At 44.5% G+C, this 27,329-nt stretch overlaps 1 protein-coding gene across 6 annotated transcripts in view; it reads left to right on the top strand.

Moving 5' to 3' along the window:
• pico overlaps window positions 1-27,329 on the top strand; it is a 571,549-nt gene that overhangs the window by 469,028 nt on the left and 75,192 nt on the right. Inside the window, exon 1 of one of the 6 annotated variants that reach the window (XM_053784590.2) lies at window positions 25,077-25,709. The exons of the other annotated variants lie outside the window; for them this stretch is intronic. Coding sequence (XP_053640565.2) covers window positions 25,599-25,709 — 111 coding nt within the window. The 5' untranslated portion in view covers window positions 25,077-25,598. Of the gene's footprint in view, window positions 1-25,076; window positions 25,710-27,329 lie in introns of those variants that run through there. 6 annotated transcript variants of the gene reach the window in all.

Here is a 27,329-nt window from a genome sequence, read left to right as displayed (position 1 = left end):
CCTCAATATCTGAGCTACCCAGGGTGAACACAAGGTCCAATCTTGCTGGTTCATCCTCCCCTCTCACTCTGGTAGTGTCCTTAACATGTTGGTGCATGAGGTTTTCCAGCACCACGTCCAACATCCTGGCTTTCCATGTTTCGGGACCCTCATGTGGCTCCAGGTTTTCCCAGTCAATCTCCCTGTGGTTGAAATCCCCCATAACCAGCAACTTTGCTCTGCTGGAGTGAGCTCTTCTTGCCACCTCAGCAAGTGTGTCCACCATTGCTCTGTTGCTCTCTTCATATTCCTCTCTTGGCCTCCTGCAGTTCTGTGGTGGATTATACATCACTGCAATGACCACTTTGTGTTCCCCAGACTGAAGTGTACCTGCTATGTAGTCTCTTTCTCCCGTCTCATCTATTCCTTCCATTTTCTCGAATTTCCATCTGTTTTTTTACGAGCAGAGCAACCCCACCTCCCCCCCTGCCCCTTCTATCTTTCCTCATGATCTGGTATCCTGGTGGGAAGATTGCATCTGTTATTGTCTCCATGAGTTTTGTTTCTGTAACTGCTATGATGTCTGGGGACTTCTCATTGATTCTTTCTTGCCATTCCTCATGTTTATTCGTTAATCCATCTGCATTTGTGTACCAAACCTTCAACTTCTGTTCTAATACTGTAACTGTGGTGCGGGGGGTGGAAACAGAGGGATCGGTGTGTGATGGTTGGTTTGGATTGTTCAGTTGCCTTGGGGGTGTCGTGGCTGGAGTCCTTCTGCAGGTGTTTCTGGGGGGTGCGCTTGTCCTTCCATTTGATCCTGGGTTATTCTGCTCTCCTTTTTCATTTCCTCCCATTTCTCCTTTCGTTTTTGAACTCTCTCTTTCATTGTCTTCCTTTCGTCCTATGTTCTGTCTCGGTCGAGGTACACACTCCGGAACTCCTGCTTGCCTCTCAGCCGTGCTTTCTCCTGCAGGATCATGGTTCGGGTTGATTCTGCCTTGAAAATTACTTTGAGAGGCCGATTCCTTTTCTTTGTGAACCACCCAATTCTCCGAAAATTTGCCACCTGGGTCATGTCCCCCTTGCCTATCACCTTCATGATGTCTTCAATCGCTTTTTTCTCCTCTTGTTTTCTTTCATCATAAGTTTCCCCTTTAGCTTCGTCTAGCCCATAGACAAACACGGATCTCTCCCTTTCCACCTCCCACTGTGACTCCCATTGCATCCTCTGATGTGTTTTAGTTCCTTCCCGTGGAGTGTTCCTTCCTTCAGTCCCTTCCCTCGTTATGGCCCCTATGCTTCTTGGTTTATCCTTCCTGCTCACCTGCTCCTGGCCCCCACAGGTATCTGGTAAGGTCCTTGCACATGTCCTAGTTCCTTCAATGTCTTCCAACTTCTCTTTCTGTCCTAGAGTGCTCCCTGTCTTTGTTTTGGCCCCATGTGGGTTTGACAGGACCTCTGCATACAGTTTAGTTTCCATGTTTCCTTCGGACCTGTTGTCTGTGTTCGATGTAGCCATTGCCGATGCTACTTCTGTAATATCTTTGTCTCTGTGCTGTTTCAGATGTCTCAGCTCCTCTTCTAATCTCTCTATCTTGATTTCTGCTGCTGTGGCCTGTTGCTTCCACCTTCTGCATTCTGCTGCTAACCTCTCTTCCATCTTCCTTTCCAGCTCATCTAGTCTCCTTCCCCAGTCTTCCTCCCTTTTTTTTTTTTTTTTTTTTTTTCTTTTTTTTTGTGTGTGTGTGTGTGTGTGTGGGTGGGTGGTTCGTGGGGGGGGGTTGGTGTTGTCTCTGCAGATTAAATATTAACTTTTGTCACAGCGGTCTATAAATTCCACAACACTGACTCCTTCCACCTTACTCAAGGCTCACTGTTGGTGCACTCACTAGCACTGTTGGTGCACTCACTGGCACTTGGTGCACTCACTAGCACTGTTGGTGCACTCACTGGCACTGTTGGTGCACTCATTAGCACTGTTGGTGCACTCACTAGCACTGTTGGTGCACTCACTAGTACTGTTGGTGCACTCACTGGCACTTGGTGCACTCACTAGCACTGGCACTGTTGGTGCACTCACTAGCACTGTTGGTGCACTCAGTGGCACTGTTGGTGCACTCACTGGCACTGTTGGTGCAATCACTGGCACTGTTGCGTTCACTGGCACTGTTGGTGCACTCACTGGCACTGTTGGTGCACTCACTGGCACTCTTGGTGCAATTACTGGCACTGTTGTTGCGTTCACTGGCACTGTTGGTGCACTCACTGGTACTCTAGGTGCGTTCACTGACAGTTTTGATGCACTCACTAGCATTATTGCTGTTGGTGCACTCACTGGTACTGTTGGTGCACCCACTGTCACTTGGCTCATTCACTGGAACTGTTGGTGAACTCACTGACACTGTTGGTGCACTCACTGTCACTGTTGAACTTACTGACACTGTTGGTGCACTCAGTGGCATTGTGGTGCACTCATTGGCACTGTTGGTGCACTCACTGGCACTGTTGGTGCACTCACTGGCACTGTTAGTGCACTTACACTGTTGGTGCACTCACTGGTACTGTTGATGCATTCACTGACACTTGATGCACTCACTGGTACTGTTGATGCACTCACTGGTACTGTTGATGCACTCACTGGTACTGTTGATACACTCACTGACAGTGTTGATGCGCTCACTGACACTGTTGATGCTCTCACTGACACTGTTGATGCACTCACTGGCACTTGATGCACTCACTGGTACTGTTGATGCACTAACTGCCACTGTTGATACAGTAACTGACACTGTTGATGCATTCACTGGTACTGTTGATGCATTCACTGGTACTGTTGATGCAGTCACTGGTACTGTTGATGCACTCACTGGTACTGTTGATTCACTCACTGGTACTGTTGATGCACTTACTGGTACTGTTGATGCACTTACTGGTACTGTTGATGCACTTACTGGTACTGTTGATGCACTTACTGGTACTGTTGATGCACTTACTGGTACTGTTGATGCACTCACTGGCACTGTTGATGCACTCACTGGTACTGTTGATGCACTCACTGACACTGTTGATGCATTCACTGCTACTGTTGATGCACTCACTTGTACTGTTGATGCACTCACTGACACTGTTGATGCACTCACTGCTACTGTTGGTGCACTCACTGGTACTGTTGATGCACTCACTGGTACTGTTGATGCACTTACTGGTACTGTTGATGCACTCACTGACACTGTTGATGCACTCACTGGTACTGTTGATGCACTCACTGACACTGTTGATGCACTCACTGCTACTGTTGGTGCACTCACTGGTACTGTTGATGCACTAACTGCCACTGTTGATACAGTAACTGACACTGTTGATGCATTCACTGGTACTGTTGATGCATTCACTGGTACTGTTGATGCAGTCACTGGTACTGTTGATGCACTCACTGGTACTGTTGATTCACTCACTGGTACTGTTGATGCACTTACTGGTACTGTTGATGCACTTACTGGTACTGTTGATGCACTTACTGGTACTGTTGATGCACTTACTGGTACTGTTGATGCACTTACTGGTACTGTTGATGCACTCACTGGCACTGTTGATGCACTCACTGGTACTGTTGATGCACTCACTGACACTGTTGATGCATTCACTGCTACTGTTGATGCACTCACTTGTACTGTTGATGCACTCACTGACACTGTTGATGCACTCACTGCTACTGTTGGTGCACTCACTGGTACTGTTGATGCACTCACTGGTACTGTTGATGCACTTACTGGTACTGTTGATGCACTCACTGACACTGTTGATGCACTCACTGGTACTGTTGATGCACTCACTGACACTGTTGATGCACTCACTGCTACTGTTGGTGCACTCACTGGTACTGTTGATGCACTCACTGGTACTGTTGATGCACTTACTGGTAATGTTGATGCACTCACTGACACTGTTGATGCACTCACTGGTACTGTTGATGCACTCACTGACACTGTTGATGCACTCACTGACACTGTTGATGCACTCACTGACACTGTTGATGCACTCACTGGTACTGTTGATGCACTCACTGACACTGTTGATGTACTCACTGACACTGTTGATGTACTCACTGGTACTGTTGATGTACTCACTGGTACTGTTGATGCACTCACTGGTACTGTTGATGCACTCACTGGTACTATTGCTGTACTCAATGACATTGTTGATGCACTCACTGGTACTGTTGATGCACTCACTGGTACTGTTGATGCACTCACTGGTACTGTTGATGCACTCACTGGTACTATTGACGCACTCACTGACACTGTTGATGCACTCACTGACACTGTTGATGCACTCACTGGTACTATTGCTGTACTCAATGACATTGTTGATGCACTCACTGGTACTGTTGATGCACTCACTGGTACTGTTGATGCACTCACTGGTACTGTTGATGCACTCACTGACACTGTTGATGCACTCACTGACACTGTTGATGCACTCACTGGTACTGTTGATGCACTCACTGACACTGTTGATGCACTCACTGACACTGTTGAGGCACTCACTGACACTGTTGATGCATTCACTGACACTGTTGGTGCACTCACTGGTACTGTTGATGCACTCACTGACACTGTTGATGTACTCACTGACACTGTTGATGCGCTCACTGACGCTGTTGATGCACTCACTGGTACTGTTGGTGCACTCACTGACACTGTTGATGCACTCACTGGTACTGTTGATGTACTCACTGACATTGTTGATGCACTCACTGGTACTGTTGATGCACTCACTGGTACTGTTGATGCACTCACTTGTACTACTGTTGATGCACTCACTGACACTGTTGATGCACTCATTGACACTGTTGATGCACTCACTGACACTGTTGATGTACTCACTGACACTGTTGATGCACTCACTGACACTGTTGATGCACTCACTGACACTGTTGATGTACTCACTGACACTGTTGATGTACTCACTGACACTGTTGATGTACTCACTGACACTGTTGATGCACTCACTGGTACTGTTGGTGCACTCACTGACACTGTTGATGCACTCCCTGATACTGTTGATGCATTCACTGGCACTGTTGATGCATTCACTGGCACTGTTGATGCACTCACTGTCACTGTTGATGCACTCACTGACACTGTTGATGCACTCACTGACACTGTAATGCATTCACTGGTACTGTTGGTGCACTCACTGGCACTGTTGATGCACTCACTGGTACTGTTGATGCACTCACTGACACTGTTGATGCACTCACTGACACTGTTGATGCACTCACTGACACTGTGATGCATTCACTGGCACTGTTGATGCACTCACTGGCACTGTTGATGCACTCACTGGTACTGTTGATGCACTCACTGACACTGTTGATGCACTCACTGACACTGTTGATGCACTCACTGACACTGTTGATGCACTCACTGACACTGTTGATGCACTCACTGACACTGTTGATGCACTCACTGACACTGTGATGCATTCACTGGCACTGTTGATGCACTCACTGGCACTGTTGATGCACTCACTGGTACTGTTGATGCACTCACTGACACTGTTGATGCACTCACTGACACTGTTGATGCACTCACTGACACTGTTGATGCACTCACTGACACTGTTGATGCACTCACTGACACTGTTGATGCACTCACTGACACTGTTGATGCACTCACTGACGCTGTTGATGCACTCACTGACACTGTTGATGCACTCACTGACACTGTTGATGCACTCACTGACACTGTTGATGCACTCACTGACACTGTTGATGGACTCACTGGTACTGTTGATGCACTCACTGGTACTGTTGATGCACTCACTGACACTGTTGATGCACTCACTGGTACTGTTGATGCACTCACTGACACTGTTGATGCACTCACTGACACTGTTGATGCACTCACTGGCACTGTTGATGCACTCACTGGTACTGTTGATGCACTCACTGACACTGTTGATGCACTCACTGACACTGTTGATGCACTCACTGACACTGTTGATGCGCTCACTGGCACTGTTGATGCACTCACTGGTACTGTTGATGCACTCACTGACACTGTTGATGCACTCACTGACACTGTTGATGCACTCACTGACACTGTTGATGCGCTCACTGACACTGTTGATGCACTCACTGGCACTGTTGATGCACTCACTGGTACTGTTGATGCACTCACTGACACTGTTGATGCACTCACTGACACTGTTGATGCACTCACTGACACTGTTGATGCACTCACTGACACTGTTGATGCACTCACTGACACTGTTGATGCACTCACTGACACTGTTGATGCACTCACTGACACTGTTGATGCACTCACTGACACTGTGATGCATTCACTGGCACTGTTGATGCACTCACTGGCACTGTTGATGCACTCACTGGTACTGTTGATGCACTCACTGACACTGTTGATGCACTCACTGACACTGTTGATGCACTCACTGACACTGTTGATGCACTCACTGACACTGTTGATGCACTCACTGACGCTGTTGATGCACTCACTGGTACTGTTGGTGCACTCACTGACACTGTTGATGCACTCACTGACACTGTTGATGCACTCACTGACACTGTGATGCATTCACTGGCACTGTTGATGCACTCACTGGCACTGTTGATGCACTCACTGGTACTGTTGATGCACTCACTGACACTGTTGATGCACTCACTGACACTGTTGATGCACTCACTGACACTGTTGATGCACTCACTGACACTGTTGATGCACTCACTGACGCTGTTGATGCACTCACTGACGCTGTTGATGCACTCACTGACACTGTTGATGCACTCACTGGTACTGTTGGTGCACTCACTGACACTGTTGATGCACTCACTGGTACTGTTGATGCACTCACTGGTACTGTTGGTGCACTCACTGACACTGTTGATGCACTCACTGGTACTGTTGGTGCACTCACTGACACTGTTGATGCACTCACTGACATTGTTGATGCACTCACTGACACTGTTGATGCACTCACTGGGACTGTTGATGCACTCACTGACACTGTTGATGCACTCACTGACACTGTTGATGCACTCACTGACACTGTTGATGCACTCACTGACACTGTTGATGCACTCACTGACGCTGTTGATGCACTCACTGGTACTGTTGATGCACTCACTGACGCTGTTGATGCACTCACTGACACTGTTGATGCACTCACTGGTACTGTTGGTGCACTCACTGACACTGTTGATGCACTCACTGGTACTGTTGGTGCACTCACTGACACTGTTGATGCACTCACTGACATTGTTGATGCACTCACTGACACTGTTGATGCACTCACTGGGACTGTTGATGCACTCACTGACACTGTTGATGCACTCACTGACACTGTTGATGCACTCACTGACACTGTTGATGCACTCACTGACACTGTTGATGCACTCACTGACACTGTTGATGCACTCACTGACACTGTTGATGCACTCACTGACACTGTTGATGCACTCACTGGTACTGTTGATGCACTCACTGACACTGTTGATGCACTCACTGACACTGTTGATGCACTCACTGACACTGTTGATGCACTCACTGACACTGTTGATGCACTCACTGACACTGTTGATGCTCTCACTGACATTGTTGATGCACTCACTGACACTGTTGATGCACTCACTGACACTGTTGATGCACTCACTGACACTGTTGATGCACTCACTGACACTGTTGATGCACTCACTGACACTGTTGATGCACTCACTGACACTGTTGATGCACTCACTGGGACTGTTGATGCACTCACTGGTACTGTTGATGCACTCACTGGGACTGTTGATGCACTCACTGGTACTGTTGATGCACTCACTGACACTGTTGATGCACTCACTGACACTGTTGATGCACTCACTGACACTGTTGATGCACTCACTGACACTGTTGATGCACTCACTGACACTGTTGATGCACTCACTGGTACTGTTGATGCACTCACTGACACTATTGATGCACTCACTGACACTGTTGATGCACTCACTGGTACTGTTGATGCACTCACTGACACTGTTGATGCACTCACTGACACTGTTGATGCACTCACTGACACTGTTGATGCACTCACTGACACTGTTGATGCACTCACTGACACTGTTGATGCACTCACTGACACTGTTGATGCACTCACTGACACTGTTGATGCACTCACTGGTACTGTTGATGCACTCACTGACACTGTTGATGCACTCACTGACACTGTTGATGCACTCACTGACACTGTTGATGCACTCACTGGTACTGTTGATGCACTCACTGACACTGTTGATGCACTCACTGACACTGTTGATGCACTCACTGACACTGTTGATGCACTCACTGACACTGTTGATGCACTCACTGACACTGTTGATGCACTCACTGACACTGTTGATGCACTCACTGGTACTGTTGATGCACTCACTGACACTGTTGATGCACTCACTGGTACTGTTGATGCACTCACTGACACTGTTGATGCACTCCTGACACTGTTGATGCACTCACTGACACTGTTGATGCACTCACTGGTACTGTTGATGCACTCACTGACACTGTTGATGCACTCACTGACACTGTTGATGCACTCACTGACACTGTTGATGCACTCACTGACACTGTTGATGCACTCACTGACACTGTTTATGCACTCACTGACACTGTTGATGCACTCACTGACACTGTTGATGCACTCACTGGTACTGTTGATGCACTCACTGACACTGTTGATGCACTCACTGACACTGTTGATGCACTCACTGACACTGTTGATGCACTCACTGGTACTGTTGATGCACTCACTGACACTGTTGATGCACTCACTGGTACTGTTGATGCTCTCACTGGTACTGTTGATGCACTCACTGACACTGTTGATGCACTCACTGACACTGTTGATGCACTCACTGGTACTGTTGATGCACTCACTGGTACTGTTGATGCACTCACTGACACTGTTGATGCACTCACTGACACTGTTGATGCACTCACTGGTACTGTTGATGCACTCACTGACACTGTTGATGCACTCACTGACACTGTTGATGCTCTCACTGACACTGTTGATGTACTCACTGGTACTGTTGATGCACTCACTGACACTGTTGATGCACTCACTGGTACTGTTGATGCACTCACTGACACTGTTGATGCACTCCTGACACTGTTGATGCACTCATTGACACTGTTGATGCACTCACTGGTACTGTTGATGCACTCACTGACACTGTTGATGCACTCCTGACACTGTTGATGCACTCACTGACACTGTTGATGTACTCACTGACACTGTTGATGCACTCACTGGTACTGTTGATGCACTCACTGACACTGTTGATGCACTCACTGACACTGTTGATGCACTCACTGGTACTGTTGATGCACTCACTGACACTGTTGATGCACTCACTGACACTGTTGATGCACTCACTGGTACTGTTGATGCACTCACTGACACTGTTGATTCACTCACTGACACTGTTGATGCACTCACTGACACTTGATGCACTCACTGGTACTGTTGATGCACTCACTGGTACTGTTGATGCACTCACTGACACTGTTGATGCACTCACTGGTACTGTTGATGCACTCACTGGTACTGTTGATGCACTCACTGACACTGTTGATGCACTCACTGACACTGTTGATGCACTCACTGGTACTGTTGATGCACTCACTGGTACTGTTGATGCACTCACTGACACTGTTGATGTACTCACTGACACTGTTGATGTACTCACTGGTACTGTTGATGTACTCACTGACATTGTTGATGCACTCACTGGTACTGTTGATGCACTCACTGACACTGTTGATGTACTCACTGACACTGTTGATGTACTCACTTACATTGTTGATGCACTCACTGGTACTGTTGATGCACTCACTGGTACTGTTGATGCACTAACTGACACTGTTGATGCACTCACTGGTACTGTTGATGCACTCACTGACACTGTTGATGCACTCCTGAAACTGTTGATGCACTCACTGACACTGTTGATGCTCTCACTGACACTGTTGATGCACTCACTGGTACTGTTGATGCACTCACTGGTACTGTTGATGCACTCACTGACACTGTTGATGCACTCACTGGTACTGTTGATGCACTCACTGGTACTGTTGATGCACTCACTGACACTGTTGATGCACTCACTGGTACTGTTGATGCACTCACTGGTACTGTTGGTGCACTCACTGACACTGTTGATGCACTCCTGACACTGTTGATGCACTCACTGACACTGTTGATGCACTCACTGACACTGTTGATGCACTCACTGGTACTGTTGATGCACTCACTGGTACTGTTGATGCACTCACTGGTACTGTTGATGCACTCACTGGTACTGTTTCTGCGCTTGTTCCTTTAGCGTTTATATAATTTTTCAAGTTGACTAGATAAAATCTCTTACTCAGCATTGAAGAAGCGAGTACCCAGAGAGAGAGAGAGAGAGAGAGAGAGAGGCGGGGGGGGAGGTAGGAAGAGGGAGGGAGTTTAAGTAAATATATAACGTCTCTCATATTTGACCTACGTATTACTTGATGTCGACATCTTTCAACAAACCGGCCGTATCCCCCCGAGGGTGGGTGTCCCAAAAAGAAAAACAAAAGTTTCTCTGTTTAACTTTAGTAATGTATACAGGAGAAGGGGTTATTAGCCTCTTGCTCCCGGCATTTTAGTCGCCTCTTGCAACACGCATGGCTTACGGAGGAAGAATTCTGTTCCACTTCTCCATGGAGGTAAGAGGAAATAAACAAAAACAAGAACTAGTAAGAAAATAGAAGAAAACCCAGAAGGGTGTGTATATATGTGTACATGTATGTGTAGTGTGACCTAAGTGTAAGTAGAAGTAGCAAGACGTACAGGAAACCTTGCATGTTTATGAGACAAAAAAAGACACCAGGAATCCTACCATCATGTAAAACAATTACTGGCTTTCGTTTTACACTCGGCAGGACAGTAGTGCCTCCCTGGGCGGTTGTTATCTACCAACCTACTACCTAAGATGTCGACGTATTTACACTAAATAAGGCAGTCATAATATTTGTATATGTTGCAGGTTAAATTTAAACTGAGATACAAACATGATACATCGTTTGTTTGGTTGTTATTGAGTTTAATTTGTTAAAACTAACAATTTTGTTGTAAATATTTGCCTTATAGATTTCCTTACTAAGTTATTTAGTTTCTTATCTAATTTGTTGAATGCACGTAAGCTATAGAACGATGTGCTTCATCTTTGTCTCAGAAGCTTGTTGTTAGTGTATAAGATGACCAGTTAGTGGCGCCGTCGGCACCATTAACGCTTGCTTATAGTGGTTGCTTCTAGCCGCCGGCTAGAAGCAACCACTTGGTTGTACCTCTATAGACAGTGGCGTCTACTAACACAGGTACGATTGTGATAGCCATGGCAAGGAAGGCGTCCACTGCTTTACAGGTCAGACTCGCTGGTATAATGAGACGCCTGAAAGAGTATGCAAGATTATATTACGTGTGTTTTGTGGTTTAGTGAGGCAACAGTTGTGTGGGAGGGGATGGAAGTAGGGGATGGGGGGAGAGACGACACATCCTGGCTTCTATTTGTCGTTGCAAGCCATTGATTGTGTCCCACCATGTGTTGCATAATTCACCGTCATCCTCGCACCACTTGCTGCAGATTTTGCTGCTGCTTTTATTCCCGTCTGCTGCTACTGTACTTGAGACCAATGTTGTTATAACTTCAACTATTGTACATGCACTTGCTACTGTTGCTGTTCTGTTACTGCTGCTACTGAAGTGTTACTCATGTACTTGTTGCTGCTACACTTGCTGCTCTTATATTCAGACTGATCTGGAACGTGGTAGAGGTAGATATCCAGTTTACCCTTGAAAACGTCTACACTTGTTCAGACATTATTTCTGAAATATTCTGATAGCAGGTTGAACAGGCTTGGACCATGGACGTTGATAGTGTTCTCTTATTGTGTCCATGTTGCTCTGCCTTCCACATCTCTCACTACGTTGTTAGGGTAGTATGTAGATTCGATTCCACTTTTCCTTATTATATCTGTTGACCATATTTTATGGTCTATCATTCCATGATCGCATTTATCAAACGCCTTAGCCAAGTCCGTGTACACCACATCAGCTTTTTGACTTTCTTCTAAAGTCTCTTTAAGTTTGTCAAAATTATCTGCTAGTTGTGGAAAGATGATGATGTAGTTTTAAATCCATATTGACTCGGGGTGTATACGTTATGCTTTTCCATGAAATTTGTAATTTTGTATCTAACCACTATTTCAATTTTTTTTTTTTATGTATAATGCTAGTACTACGGATGTGTAGTTATTATCAGAGCTCAACTGCCTCTGGGATTTTTCCTAGATCTAAGCTCTTTGCCCAGAGAATACTGAGTCTTCATGCTAATGATACTTTGCACTTTATAAATATACAGGTCGGTGAAACATACCCTGGTGCTGTAAGTGTGGGCAAATCTATTTTATTTCCTTTCTCGAATTCTGGGGACTAGTGCTTATGTCAGATACATAATTTGTAGAGTGAACAGAGATAATAAACAAAGTTATCTGTATCCTCAACGCTCCTGTCATTTAGTGGACCGAGACACTTATGCAACATATGGGAATCTTTATTGAAGAAACGTTTCGCCACACAGTGGCTTCATCAGTCTTATACAAAGCAGGAAGGTTCAGTCCACCAATCTTGTAGAAAGATTGATGGACTGAACACGTCGACTCCAGGCTGAAGGACTGATTACCTCAAACTACTCCTCTCCTTATACCTTCCTGCTTTGTATAAGACTGATGAAGCCACTGTGTGGCGAAACGTTTCTTCAATAAAGATTCCCATATGTTGCATAAGTGTCTCAATTCTTCAGCTTGTCGGTTTTCAAAACCATTCATCACATTTAGTGGATCGCTGAACACTGATTCACACTGCTCTTGTATTAATGTTGGTAGAATTACCGACAATATGTTAGGTAAAAGGACACAAGTGCAACTAATGTGACACTTTATTGTGGCACAACAAAATGTCACATTAGTTGCACTTGTGTCCTTTTACCTCTCACACTGCTCTTGTACAGTGTTGCTCATTTTTTTAGTCATCAGTGTATGACTGTCACGTGAGTGGTGGACCATTTCTAGAAGTGATGTTTTTATTTGGATTTTGCGTGTGCAGAGATATTGAGATTGTTCTTTATATTTTCTGGGTGTTTTTTGTTCCTTCTGTGCTTCTTCCGTCAGGTATGGATGTTTTAGTTTCTGCTGTATCTCAGTAATCTTTCGGTGTAGTGCTTCAAAGAGTATCATCATTAGCATGGTATATTTTGTGTGAACGTTCTAGTTAACCAGTGTTCAGTGGTCAGTCGTCACGTGAGGTCACAGACCCTGAGCTGCTTTGGGGATTAGCGTGGACGGTTACAAAGCATGGCTTGCTTCTGCAGTGTTTTAAAAACTGAGGTTGGAGAGTTGAAGGAGGAGGTCTTGCTTCTCCAGGAGGAGATTAGGAGGCTGAAGGTCCACCTCAATGGGCCTGGGAGAGAGTGTGAGGTGGTTGGAGATGTGGGGAATGAGGCTTCTAGCAGTGAGGTGCAGTCTGTCTCTCACTGTGAGGAGGCTGTAGGTGGGGAGGTAGCAACGGCTACCAGCAGTGAGGTGCAGCCCAGCACCTGCTACAAGTGGCGAGTTGTTCACAGTAATGGGAGGCGCATCAGAGTAAGGAAAGTTAAGAGTGAAGATCTGAAGGTAGGAAATCGCTTCTCTGTTCTCCAGGATGAATGTACTTCAGTGGCCAGTGAAGGTAAGGGTACTACTGCCCCTGCTAATGAAGGTAAGCGCATTCTTGTGGTTGGTGACTCTCAGGTAAGATATGTTGACCGTGCTTTTTGTAATAGGAATAAGAAGATGAGAGATAGAGTGTGCTTCCCTGGAGCTGGTGTTGGGGACATTGTCAACAGACTGGATAATATCATGTCAGGTAATGGGAACAAGCCCATTATCTGTCTCAGTGCTGGTGGAAATGATATTGGGAAGGGTAGGAGAGAAGAGCTGCTAGATAAGTACAGGTCAGCTATAGATTTCATTAAGTCTAAGGGAGGGATCCCAATCATATGTAGCATCTTGCCTAGAAGGGGAGTAGGAAATGAATGGTTGTCTAGGGCAATTGGTGTAAATTGCTGGCTAGACAGATACTGCAAGGAACTTGCAATCCCATTCATTGACAACTGGAACAACTTTTATGGCAAACATGATATGTATGCAAGGGATGGGGTTCATCTCTCTGGGGCAGGGGTGGTAGCACTTGCAGACTCGATTGAGAAGGCCATTGGTGAAATGCCTATGATTTTAAACTGATGGAAGATAGAGGTATGGGTGTGTGTGGGAAACAAGCAGGTTGCAACACTAGGGTTGGAAACAGTAAATGTATAAAAGGCATTCAGCATGAAGTTATAAATAAAGACAATAGAACAGGTCAGCAAACAAAGGGGGACAGCAGAGGGCAGCAAGGGACTAGCTCCCTTAAGGTTTACTATACTAATAGCAGGAGTGTTAGAAATAAGATAGATGAGCTAAGATTAATTGCAAGTGCAGGAAACATAGATATTATTGCTATAACAGAGACCTGGCTCAATCTGAAAGATAGAGAGATGCCCTCTGAATGTCACATACAAGGCTATAAATTATTCCACACTGACAGGGTCAACAGGAAAGGTGGTGGAGTAGCGATGTATGTCAGAGACAATTTAAATTGTTGTGTTAGACAAGATATTAAATTAGAAGCGTCAGCCACTGAATCTGTTTGGTTACAGCTTCTCGAGGGCCGAGAAAAACTAATTTTGGGTGTGATTTACAGGGCCCCAAATCTTGATAGGGAGTGCAGTAAACTTCTATGGGACGAAATTCGTAAGGCATCTACATACGAAAATGTTGTGCTAATGGGAGATTTCAACTATAGACAGATTGACTGGAGCAATTTGACAGGAAATTTAGAGTCGGGTGACTTTCTTGATACGATCCAGGATTGTTTTTTAAAACAGTTTGTGACAGAGCCAACTAGGGGAAATAACCTCCTTGACTTGGTTCTTGCCAGTAGGGAAACACTAATTAATAATCTTGAGGTTAATGATGAGCTTGGGGAGAGTGATCACAAATCACTCAGTTTTAACATATCATGGAATTCCCCTAATAATGGCAATCAAGTCTCCGTCCCTGACTTTCGCTTGGCTGATTTCATAGGACTGAAAAATTACTTAGGTGGGCTGAACTGGAATGACCTGACTAGGGGTCAGGTAGGTGGTGATGGTTGCCGATATGATGCTTTCCAGGGCATAGTTCTAGCTGCTCAGTCAAATTATGTTCCAAATAGGGAAATCAGATCAAACAAAAATGATCCTAAATGGATGAACAATAGATTAAAATATCTGATTGGTCAAAAGAGAGGCATATATAGGCAAATCAAAAGAGGAGAGGGGCAATTAAGAAATCGATATATTCAGTTAAAGAGAGAAATAAAAAAGGGAATTAGAAAAGCAAAAAGAGATTATGAGGTTAAAGTTGCAAGAGAATCGAAGACTAACCCAAAAGGATTCTTTCAGGTATACAGAAGTAAGATCAGGGACAAGATAGGCCCACTCAAAAGTTCCTCGGGTCAGCTCACTGACAGTGATAAGGAAATGTGTAGAATTTTTAACACATACTTCCTCTCAGTTTTTACACAGGAGGATACCAGCGATATTCCAGTAATGATAAATTATGTAGAACAGGACGATAATAAACTGTGCACTATTAGGGTCACAAGTGACATGGTCCTTAGGCAAATAGATAAATTAAAACCTAACAAATCCCCAGGCCCTGATGAACTGTATGCAAGGGTTCTAAAGGAATGTAAAGAGGAGCTTAGCACACCTTTGGCTAATCTTTTCAACATATCACTACAAACTGGCATGGTGCCAGATAAGTGGAAAATGGCAAATGTGATACCTATTTTCAAAACAGGTGACAGGTCCTTAGCTTCGAACTATAGACCAATAAGCCTAACCTCCATAGTGGGAAAATTTATGGAATCAATAATTGCCGAGGCAGTTCGTAGCCACCTTGAAAAGCATAAATTAATCAACGAATCTCAGCATGGTTTTACAAAGGGGCGTTCCTGCCTTACGAATTTATTAACTTTTTTCACTAAGGTATTTGAGGAGGTAGATCATGGTAATGAATATGATATTGTGTATATGGACTTCAGTAAGGCTTTTGACAGGGTCCCACATCAGAGACTATTGAGGAAAATTAAAGCACATGGAATAGGAGGAGAAATTTTTTCCTGGATAGAGGCATGGTTGACAAATAGGCAGCAGAGAGTTTGCATAAATGGGGAGAAATCAGAGTGGGGAAGCGTCACGAGCGGTGTTCCACAGGGGTCAGTGTTGGGCCCCCTGCTGTTCACAATCTACATAAACGACATAGATGAGGGCATAAAGAGCGACATCGGCAAGTTTGCCGATGACACCAAAATAGGCCGTCGAATTCATTCTGACGAGGACATTCGAGCACTCCAGGAAGATTTGAATAGACTGATGCAGTGGTCGGAGAAGTGGCAGATGCAGTTTAATATAGACAAATGCAAAGTTCTAAATGTTGGACAGGACAATAACCATGCCACATATAAACTAAATAATGTAGATCTTAATATTACGGATTGCGAAAAAGATTTAGGAGTTCTGGTTAGCAGTAATCTGAAACCAAGACAACAGTGCATAAGTGTTCGCAATAAAGCTAATAGAATCCTTGGCTTCATATCAAGAAGCATAAATAATAGGAGTCCTCAGGTTGTTCTTCAACTCTATACATCCTTGGTTAGGCCTCATTTAGATTATGCTGCACAGTTTTGGTCACCTTATTACAGAATGGATATAAATTCTCTGGAAAATGTACAAAGGAGGATGACAAAGTTGATCCCATGTATCAGAAACCTTCCCTATGAGGATAGACTAAGGGCCCTGAATCTGCACTCTCTAGAAAGACGTAGAATTAGGGGGGATATGATTGAGGTGTATAAATGGAAGACAGGAATAAATAAAGGGGATGTAAATAGTGTGCTGAAAATATCTAGCCTAGACAGGACTCGCAGCAATGGTTTTAAGTTGGAAAAATTCAGATTCAGGAAGGATATAGGAAAGTACTGGTTTGGTAATAGAGTTGTGGATGAGTGGAACAAACTCCCAAGTACCGTTATAGAGGCCAGAACGTTGTGTAGCTTTAAAAATAGGTTGGATAAATACATGAGTGGATGTGGGTGGGTGTGAGTTAGACCCGATAGCTTGTGCTACCAGGTCGGTTGCCGTGTTCCTCCCTTAAGTCAATGTGACCTGACATGACTAGGTTGGGTGCATTGGCTTAAGCCGGTAGGAGACTTGGACCTGCCTCGCGTGGGCCAGTAGGCCTTCTGCAGTGTTCCTTCGTTCTTATGTTCTTATGTTCTTATGTTCCTAGTAGTTGTGATAGTAACACTGTTGTGTTCCTTTGTGGTGAGCTGTCTAATATCACCTTCCATAAACTAGCCCCTAACTCTTCCAATCTACCCTCTTCCACACACATCCTCTTCCTAACCTACCTATCACCATGTAATCTCCCACATGATCACATCTTTCATACATTCGTCTCCCAGCCACACCACCCAAAAGTCCTCTCCCAAGCCTCTCCTATATGTATGTACACGGTGCACTGGTCTTATTGTGACCACCTGGCTGAGTCACCTGGAAGATGGGCATGTGTCACTCCCCCCATACCCACCCACCCACCCACCCACCCGGGGAGCAATAATATGAGGTGTCCTTCTTGCAACATGGAAGATGGTTATCTGAAGGTTGCCTGGAGTCGATTTCGGGGGTCACGCTCCTGTTGCCCGGTCCCAGACTAGGCCTTCCGGCTGCTACTTTCACCGACCAGGCTGTTGGCGCCAGCTGCACGAAGTCCAACGAATGCACCATAACCAGACCGATCACGAAATGACTTGAGAAACTTATTAAGTTCCCCTTGGATACAGCTTAGAGTTATTGGTAATTTACCTTGTGATAAAAGGAGTGTGCTGAAGACTTGGTTTTTGTTATTTCTGTTATAATATTCGTCCGGAGACAGAACAAGTGTTTCCTGACAGGGCTCTTAATAATATAGATGACCTGTTTAAGATTAACAATAAAAGACTCTTAGTCTCCTTACATTTAATGACCTCTCTCTTAGTTTAATCATCGCGCCCCTGATTTTCACCGGAAATATTTTGCACCGTCTGTCAAGCAAGTGTAGAGCATGAAGGTTTGTGACCAATCGCTCCAGAATTTTCCAGGAGTAAATTATGATGCATCTTTCTCGGCTACGTTCCAGGGAATACAGTTCCAGGGATTTGAAGCATTTCCGGTAGTTCAGATGCTTGACTGAATTTATACGAACAGTAAAGGTTCGGTTTGACATTGTTCAGTTTTGGAGTGTCTCCTGCCTTGAAGTAGGTCGTTAGTATACAGAAGTATTCCAAGCTACAGGGAACAAATGACTCAAAGTATTAACATTAGCTTGGCATATTTTGTTTTTGATATTCTAGTTATCCAGACTATCATTTTCCTTCCAGTTATGATAATAACATTACTGTGATCAGTGAATGTGAAAGTCACTGACATTGTCATTCTTACATTTAACTTCCGTTCTATTGAATGATTCAAGTTCTAGTCATTAATTTTTCAACTTTTCCAAAGTATAGTAATTGAAATTTGTCCTCGCTGCAAGTTTCTTCTGTACTCAATAATACAGGTTTATGAGTTATGTCCATTATGTCGGATATAAGAATGAGAAAGAGAAGTGGGGTGAGTACTGTGCCTTGAGGAACAGCTTTTCACTATGCCAACCTACGATTTCACTGTTTACTATTACTTTGGGTTCTGTGTGTTAGAGAATTAAATATACATCTGCCCACTTGTCCAGTTATTCCTTTGGCACACATTTATCAGCACATCCATCCACATGCCCACATATTTAAGGGGACTGGAATAAAGTGTTGCTTCCTGTAACCTGAAATATGGTGCATACAACACCACCCACACGAGAATGAGGGCAGTGATAGAAATGTTTATTCTCACCTGGGAGACAACAGGGCATATATCACTACCACCATTCAAGTCAGTCGTGATCAACCGCGCTGTTGTGCCTGCGGTAGAACTGCTTGATGCTAGAATCAGTAGCTTTATTGATCATATCATCAACCAAGAGGCCTGATTTTTTTGACTGGGCCACGGGAGGGAGAGATACATGATTATATACACCTGGAAAATCCTAGAGGGACTAGTACCGAACTTGCACACGAAAATCACTCACTACGAAAGCAAAAGACTTGGCAGACGATGCACCATCCCCCCAATGAAAAGCAGGGGTGTCACTAGCACGTTAAGAGACCATACAATAAGTGTCAGGGGCCCGAGACTGTTCAACTGCCTCCCAGCACACATAAGGGGGATTACCAACAGACCCCTGGCAGTCTTCAAGCTGGCACTGGACAAGCACCTAAAGTCAGTTTCGGATCAGCCGGGCTGTGGCTCGTACGTTGGTTTGCGTGCAGCCAGCAGCAACAGCCTGGTTGATCAGGCTCTGATCCACCAGGAGGCCTGGTCACAGACCGGGCCGCGGGGGCGTTGACCCCCGGAACTCTCTCCAGGTCTCCACAGGTAAACGGGAGCGATGGCCTAAAGAATCGACAACAGGTAAGTATACCATATACCCACAAACCACATGGATTCGTAGAATTTGCCCAACCCAAGGCAACATGGGTTAAAGCAGGTCCCTTTTGCCTCTCACACCTATTGGACCACTACGACATGGTCTAAGACGCACTAGAAGACAAACAAAATGCAGATGTAGTATACACAAATTTTCCCAAAGTCTTTGACAAGTGTGACTGATCATGGTGTAATAACTCACAAAATGGTGCATATGAGACGAATAACTGAAAAGTGGGCAGATGGATATTTAATTTTCTAACGAACAGAACCCAGAGTGTAATAGTGAACAGAGTGAAATCAGAGGCTGCCATAGTGAAAAGCTCTGTTATCTAGGGCACAGCACCAGCCCCTGTTCTTTTCCTCATTCTCATATCCTACACAGATAGAGGCATAAATAATAGCATCGTATCATTCTTTGCAGACGGTATTAGAATCTGTATAAAATTTGGCATCCATTGATTACACAGCAAACTTCTAAGCTGACATAAAGTCTTCCAGTGGATCACTGACAACACCATGTTTGATGAGGACATGTTTCAGCTACTAAGTTATGGACAGATTGACGAAACAAAGACTGATATGGAATATGAAGCAAACTCGGATTATTCAGTAGAGCATAAAACTAATGCGAGAGACTTGGGAGTTGATTATGTCAGTTGATCTCACCTTCAAGGATCGCAACAGTGTCAATATTAAAACCCCAATAAAAATGATAGGCTTATTAGCTAGAATCTTCAAAACCAAGAGTTGCCAAGTCAGTGGTGATATTCAAGTCATTTTCTGTAGGCTGGAGTACTGCTGTACTCTAATAGCTCTGTTCCAGGCAGTGATGGATATTTGGGTCAGCGGGCCACCGGACAAGTATGGCCCAAAGCCGGGCTCTAGAAGTAGAAAAACTCTTGAAAATCGTCAAAGGTATGGTAAGGCAGGCGAAGTTGCAGAGAACCGCCAGTGCTCACATAAATTCAGTTAAACACTTAAATTACTGGGAATGTTTGAAGTCCCTCGAACGTTTGAAGTCCTTGGAACGTAAGTGAGAACTGCACATTATAATCCACAACTATGAGGCCTGGTCACAGACTGGGCCGCGGGGGCGTTGACCCCCGGAACTCTCTCCAGGTAAACTATAAAATTCTAGAGGGATTGGTCCCAGAATCTTCACACAAATCATTCCCCATAAAAGTAAGAGCCTTGGCAGACGGCGAAAATGCCCCCAATGAAAATCAGGGAGTACATTAAAGGAAAACTCAATAAGTGTGACGAGACTAAGACTTTTCAACGTCCTCCCATCATATATAAAGAGGATTACTAACAGACACTGGCTGTCTTCAAGAAGGAATTGGACAAGTTTCTCAAGTCATTGCCTGATTAGCTGGGCTATGGTGCTTATGATGGACTTGATGAGGCTAGCACAAAACTTATTTGACCAGGTCTTCCACCGAGAAACCTGGTCTGGGACCTTACCACGAGGGCGTTGACCCCTGAATACTCTCCAGAGAAGACTCCTCTCCTCTGATACATGGAACATATATCACTAGCACCCACCCACATACCTACCCAGGGACAGTAGGGGCAGTAATGCAAGTATTGCCTCCCTGCATCAGTGTATGTATCTCACCTCTGCCTGTTACTCAACTTCAGTGTTCGTATTACAAAATACATGAAGTGCTTGCGGCCAGTGTTCGGAACAGACGATTTGCATAATGATGGATTAATTATAATATGTCTGAGTTCACCTTTTTAATTATTCTTCTTACATTTCTCGTTAGTGAGAAAAACTGAGTGAAAGAATGTTAACATAGGTCATTACCAGAATCATTATAATAAATAAATAAATTAAATATATATATATATATATATATATATATATATATATATATATATATATATATATATATATATATATATATATATATATATATATATATATATATATATAGGGAGGTACCACCTCTAGAACTGTCATGGGGACCCTCATCCTCAGAGAAAAGAATAAACTTGCTTCAGGGAAAGCTCAAGGTTTTCCCTGAAGCTGTTTGAGAATTTTCTCCTACCACCCCCTATATTTCAAGTATGTTTTATTTAAAGACAAAAATACATTGGCCAAACATTCACAAAAATACAACAGAAAGCAAAACAACATAGGTAACTCAGAGCTACATCTCGAATACTTCGTCCAGCTCCCCTGCAGTGGGCTGCGTGCCCAGAATGCTGCAGGCATTTCCTCTCTGGATTGCAACACTGAGTTTCTGAAAGAGAAGGTTGGTCGCCCTGTGGTCCTTGGTTTCTATGATGAGCTTTTCACCCAGCTCTTTGAGGAACTATAGAGCACACTTGCCCCATGCTCCAAGGGTCTCCGACCCTATTGGAATGAAGTTATAGCAAGGGGGAAGGTCTTCATATTTTCGGATCTTCTGGGTCTCCCTGTGGCTGGTAGCTCCACCCCCTTCCACTACGGAGTATGGCAAGTAGGTGTCTGCCAGTGTGGCAGCACAGGTGTAGTCCCAGGCAATCTGCTTTCTATCCTTCCAGGGTAGCATAGTGGCTCCATCAGGACGCTTTTGACTTCCATCAGACCTCTGCACTTGGGGTTCCCGTTGAGCTGGGCAACGGGCTGTGGCGAGGCTTCTCTTTATGATGTCATTGACCTCCTCATGTCTGGCATACTTCCCTTCTGCTGTGTGACACACAAGACCATGAAGTCCGAATTGATCAGCTGTCGCCCTGCTGCAAATACACCTATGTTCAGTGAGGATGGGGGCAGCTAGGCGAAGAGCAACACCAATCCGAATGGCCTGTGGGTCGAGACGGGTGCCCAGGGAGGAATTGGGAACAGCTAACAGGAAATCTCCTGAGTGTGGTGCCTTCACTGCCAGGAGACGAGCTTTGTCCTTTCCTGAAGCATTGGAGAGCATTGTGTTGGCGATTTTTTCCATGATCGGTTTGTCCCAGTGGGACTGTTTGTGCTGTTTGGGAGGAGCTGGTCTACTGGAGGAGTCTGTAAGGGTGTCCCACCGAATCGCTGCTTCAGTAAACCTGGGGTCTTGAGCTCCTACCACGTCTCTCTAGCGTTCGGGTACTATCTTCTTGACTAATGCACCGGAAGCCAAACACGAAGACAGAAAAGCAGGTAAAACAACATGCGTTGCTTTACGCACCCCTATACCTCCCAGTCGCACTGGGAGGGTTGCCTGATCCCATTGCTCATCCTCTAGTGACAGGTTCAGTGCCTTCTTAAAAGTTGATCTCAGGTGTGCGTCATATTCATCGAGTGTTGGGTTGTCAAAAGAGGGTGCACACCTCAAGAAGTGAGTCTTGGCATAGTAAGACACCTTGTGAGGAGATACAGAGCATCATGGGCATCAAGATCGCTTATTCTCTCCTCCATTCTCATCAGGTCATTCAATTTGTCCCTGAGGACAGTGTCGATGGCCTGGTGACCCAGCGGTGCCCCCAAGAGGGTACTGTTGGACAGAGTGGTAGTTGAGACTTCCGGGAGGATTCTTCGCACAGCATTGATTATTTCCTGGTTCACTGTGATGATTTCACACTTGGAGGGATTGAGGATGAGTCCCAAGTCTTCTCCCTGTGTTTTCACCAGTTGTAGGTCCCCCACCAGGGACTCTTCAGTACCTGCCAGAGTGCCGTCATCCAGGTACCAGATATTGAGCTCACTGCGTAGGCTGGAAATTAGTTCTCTTACTGCCAAGCAGAAGAGAAGTGGAGCGAGTGGGTCACCCTGCTGAACACCCTCTGATGATTGAATTTCATGTTCTCCAAACAAAAGAATTGAGGGTTTGCTGTAGCCGGGTGAAATGAAGGGAAAAAGACTGGGGTACCGATCCCGAACAGCTGGCAAAACAGCATCTCTCTTCACCATATTAAAGGCATTTCTAAAATCAAGTTTGACTATGGCCTTGTCTTCTGGTAGGTCCCTGATGTAGGCCCTTGCGGCATGAGCTGCAGCTTCACTGCCTTGAGAGACCCCAAAGCCCAGTTGGTGTGGCTGGAGTAAAGTGGCAGCTTCTAGGCGAATGTTTCTCACTGCTGCTTTGGCAACGAGACGGCGAAGGGTGTTTCCAACTGCAATGGGTCTGATTCCCCCATCCCTCTTCTTCAAAGCACATAGTGAGGCTCCAAAAAAGAAAGGTTTAATTTCTTCTGGGATTCGCCCAGCCAGGCAATTGTTGACGAAAGTTGTTAATTCGGTGAGAAGAATTGATGCAGATTCACCGAGTACTGGATTTACCATCTCTTTGAGGTGCTGAGGTCGAATTCCAGTGTAACCTCCTGCAGATCCTGCTGGAAATGACACGATCGCCTTATAGACTTCCGATTCTGGCAAAATTAATTGTTCAATGATGGGGTCTTCCTCAGGGTTGTCGTTGATGGCTATGGTGTCCCTGGTTGGATGCTTGTCTCTTAGTGCTTGGGCCGTGGTCTCATCCTTGGGGGCTACAGTGTCATCACTTGTAATTATTCTTATTGCTCCCACTGTGTTACCTTCTTCGATTTTTTTGCTAACCTGTGCACAAATTTTCTCATTTTCAGTGGGACTTTTCTTGGGTCTACCTCTTTGATTCCTGCGATATATATATATATATATATATATATATATATATATATATATATATATATATATATATATATATATATATATATATATATATATATTATTATTATTATCACACTGGCCGATTCCCACCAAGGCAAGGTGGCCCGAAAAAGAAAAACTTTCACCATCATTCACTCCATCACTGTCTTGCCAGAAGGGTGCTTTACACTACAGTTTTTAAACTGCAACATTAACACCCCTCCAATGGAATATATTTTTTTCGTTAAGTTTCGAATGATTTTTGCGAAATTATTGCATACAAAAATAAATTTTCGCTTGCTTTATTCGGCAAGAAGAGCGTTGCTATTTAAGCCAAAATCGCAAGTTTTACCTGTTCGGCACGACATTATGTATACATACATTGGGCCAGGAGCTGTGAATCGACCCCTGCAACCACATACAGGCAAGTACATATGTACACAGATGAGATAATAAAGGAAGGAGGAGGTGTGTGTTGAGTCAGTGGTGACGTCGCTACCTTCCTTCCCGTGAATGGTAGTAATGTCATGGCTGGGCATGATACCATCTACCTTACTCTGCCTACCTACATTTTAAACTGTAATGTTTTTCTCTGGTTTTTCTACTATTGATTTCCTTACGGTTATTCCTTCACAGTACTCAGAGAAAGTGTTACAAGAATACTTCATGAGCGCATATATTTTATTTTTCAAAGTCAAGAGGGAGGTTAAGATAGTAGGTGGCAACTATGGTGTGCTGCTTCAGTGTAATGGCCACAAGGCCGCAGAGTACCAGTGGCTCCACAGTGGCGGCGTCTTACTACACCCACTACATTCCTAACGTTGCCACTGAAGGTGTAGTGCGGTGTCAGTGGGTACACACACAGCAGTGTGTTTGAGGGCAGTGGGCGAGGCTGCCCCAGTGTCACCACCACTGTGCTACATTATCACAGTGTGTACGTGTGGAACTACTTAACTTGTCCCACTGATGAAGTGCTGACGAGACGGATGCTTACATGTATCTAAAAGCAGAGTGTGTAGTATATTAACTTGGTACTATAGTCCAGTGACAAGAAGTTGTGGACGAGAGAGTATAAGAGTGTTGCTACCCGAGGCTAGTGCAGCCCCCACCATCTGTCCTGCTTACCAGCTGCTCTATATAATCACTTTCATTACCGTGTGGAAGGCAGAATGCAGCCTTCACAGAGTGCCAGTCAACTTTAGGGAGGTGCCTGTGAGTAACAGTGAAGAGGAACACTAGTAACACAAGGTAGACATGGCAATATACAGCGAGGAGTCTCACAGCGCCACAGCCAGGGACACCATAGATGCTGTGCTCGCTGAAATTGAAGCTTTCACTACTGACTTCACGCGAGATAATGTTACAGTAAGTCACCACCATCTATCAGCCTGACAGCTAGTGTTATATACGAGTAACTGAATTTATAAACTATTCCCAAAACTTCTTATGGCATCAATCCCAGTTCAAGCAAAATGCGTAGTCTTACTGTAAGCTGTATAATCCTCCGGGTTTAGCGCTTCCCCCTTGATTATAATAATAATAATTACTGTAAGTAAGTAAGTTTATTCAGGTATACACAAATACAGTTACATAGAATTATCATACATAGCAGCATATGTGTAGAGAACCTAGGATAACCCAAAAAAGTCAGTGACTCATTTCCATTGGGGGGGCTTGTGGGTCTTTTTAGTGCTTCATTTCATAAGCAATTTAACTTCCTCAGTATTCTATGACAGATTTCTACATGAGGGAATAGAGCCTCCATATTTTATTTTAATATTGACTTTATCCTGATTATTATTATTATTATTATTATTATCAAGGGGGAAGCGCTAAACCCGGAGGATTATACAGCGCCTGGGGGAGGGATGTGGAAGGCATTCAGGCGACTTTATCCTGAAAGTTATGCCCGGCTGTGTCTGGCTCTCTAGTCGGTACTAATTGTCTTCTGTATAACAAAATGTAAATCAGGGTTCCTTAAGCTTAATTGCAACAAGGTGACCTAAACAGAAAAGTATTCATACCAATGACTATAGTCGACTACTGTAGGTGGTATTCAGGAAAAGATGGGGGTGATATACTTAACATAAGACTGGGTGGGTTGTGATGACTATGTGAGGCTGCAGGCCGCTAGTACAAACAGCCTAATTGATCAGGCGTCAACTGGAAAGCCTGGTCTTAGACCGAGCTGATTGTGTAGAAAAGCCCTCGAAACTAGCCATAGGTAAAGGTTGGTTAATAGGGTTTAAATCCTATCGACTACACAGAGTTAATTAAGACTGCCTATAGCCCGTTCACCGCCAGTTAAAAATATTTTAATCCCTAAAGTGAATATACACCGAAAGACATGAAGCTCAGTGTTCATAGCACTTCCTGTGCTGGAGCTGAGCCGACGTAATCACCTCTCACGTCACATTATGAGCTGTTTATATGTCACAGGAAGACGCTCCAGGCCGGAAATTACCTGACATGACTGATGTAGCTTATTAGATCATCCCACACATATGTACTTTATTCTTTGAGCAGTCTAGAACTTTATCAAATCAATGTATAAACTCTTGAGCCGTTCATTATATTATCCTACCTCAAGGAAGGGTCCTTGACACTAGTGAAGGGCTCTTGATCCAGGTGATTGGATCTGTGCTCCAGTTCCCTGAACTGAGCCTGAATACCTTCCATGCCCCCCCCACAGGTGCTACGGGTTTAAAACCTGCAGGTTTACTGCTCCCCCATGAGTATAACGATAATTATAATTATATTATCCATGTTATGTATAATTAATATTATGTTTTATGTATATTATCAATATGTAATTAGTATTAATATAATTAGCACTATTGTTAATGTTACAGTAGAATTATTATCATTATTAATGTATACCTACTTGGAGTATACCTGGAGGGGGGGTTCGGGGGTCAACGCCCCCATGGCCTGGTCCATAACCAGGCCTTGTGGTGGATCAGAGCCTGATTAGTGCATTAATAT

This window comes from Cherax quadricarinatus, chromosome 2 (genome assembly GCF_038502225.1).
Source record: "Cherax quadricarinatus isolate ZL_2023a chromosome 2, ASM3850222v1, whole genome shotgun sequence".
Lineage (NCBI taxonomy): Eukaryota > Metazoa > Arthropoda > Malacostraca > Decapoda > Parastacidae > Cherax > Cherax quadricarinatus.
The sequence above is the reverse complement of the archived record's forward strand: the minus strand, read 5'-3'. Positions and strand labels throughout refer to the sequence as shown.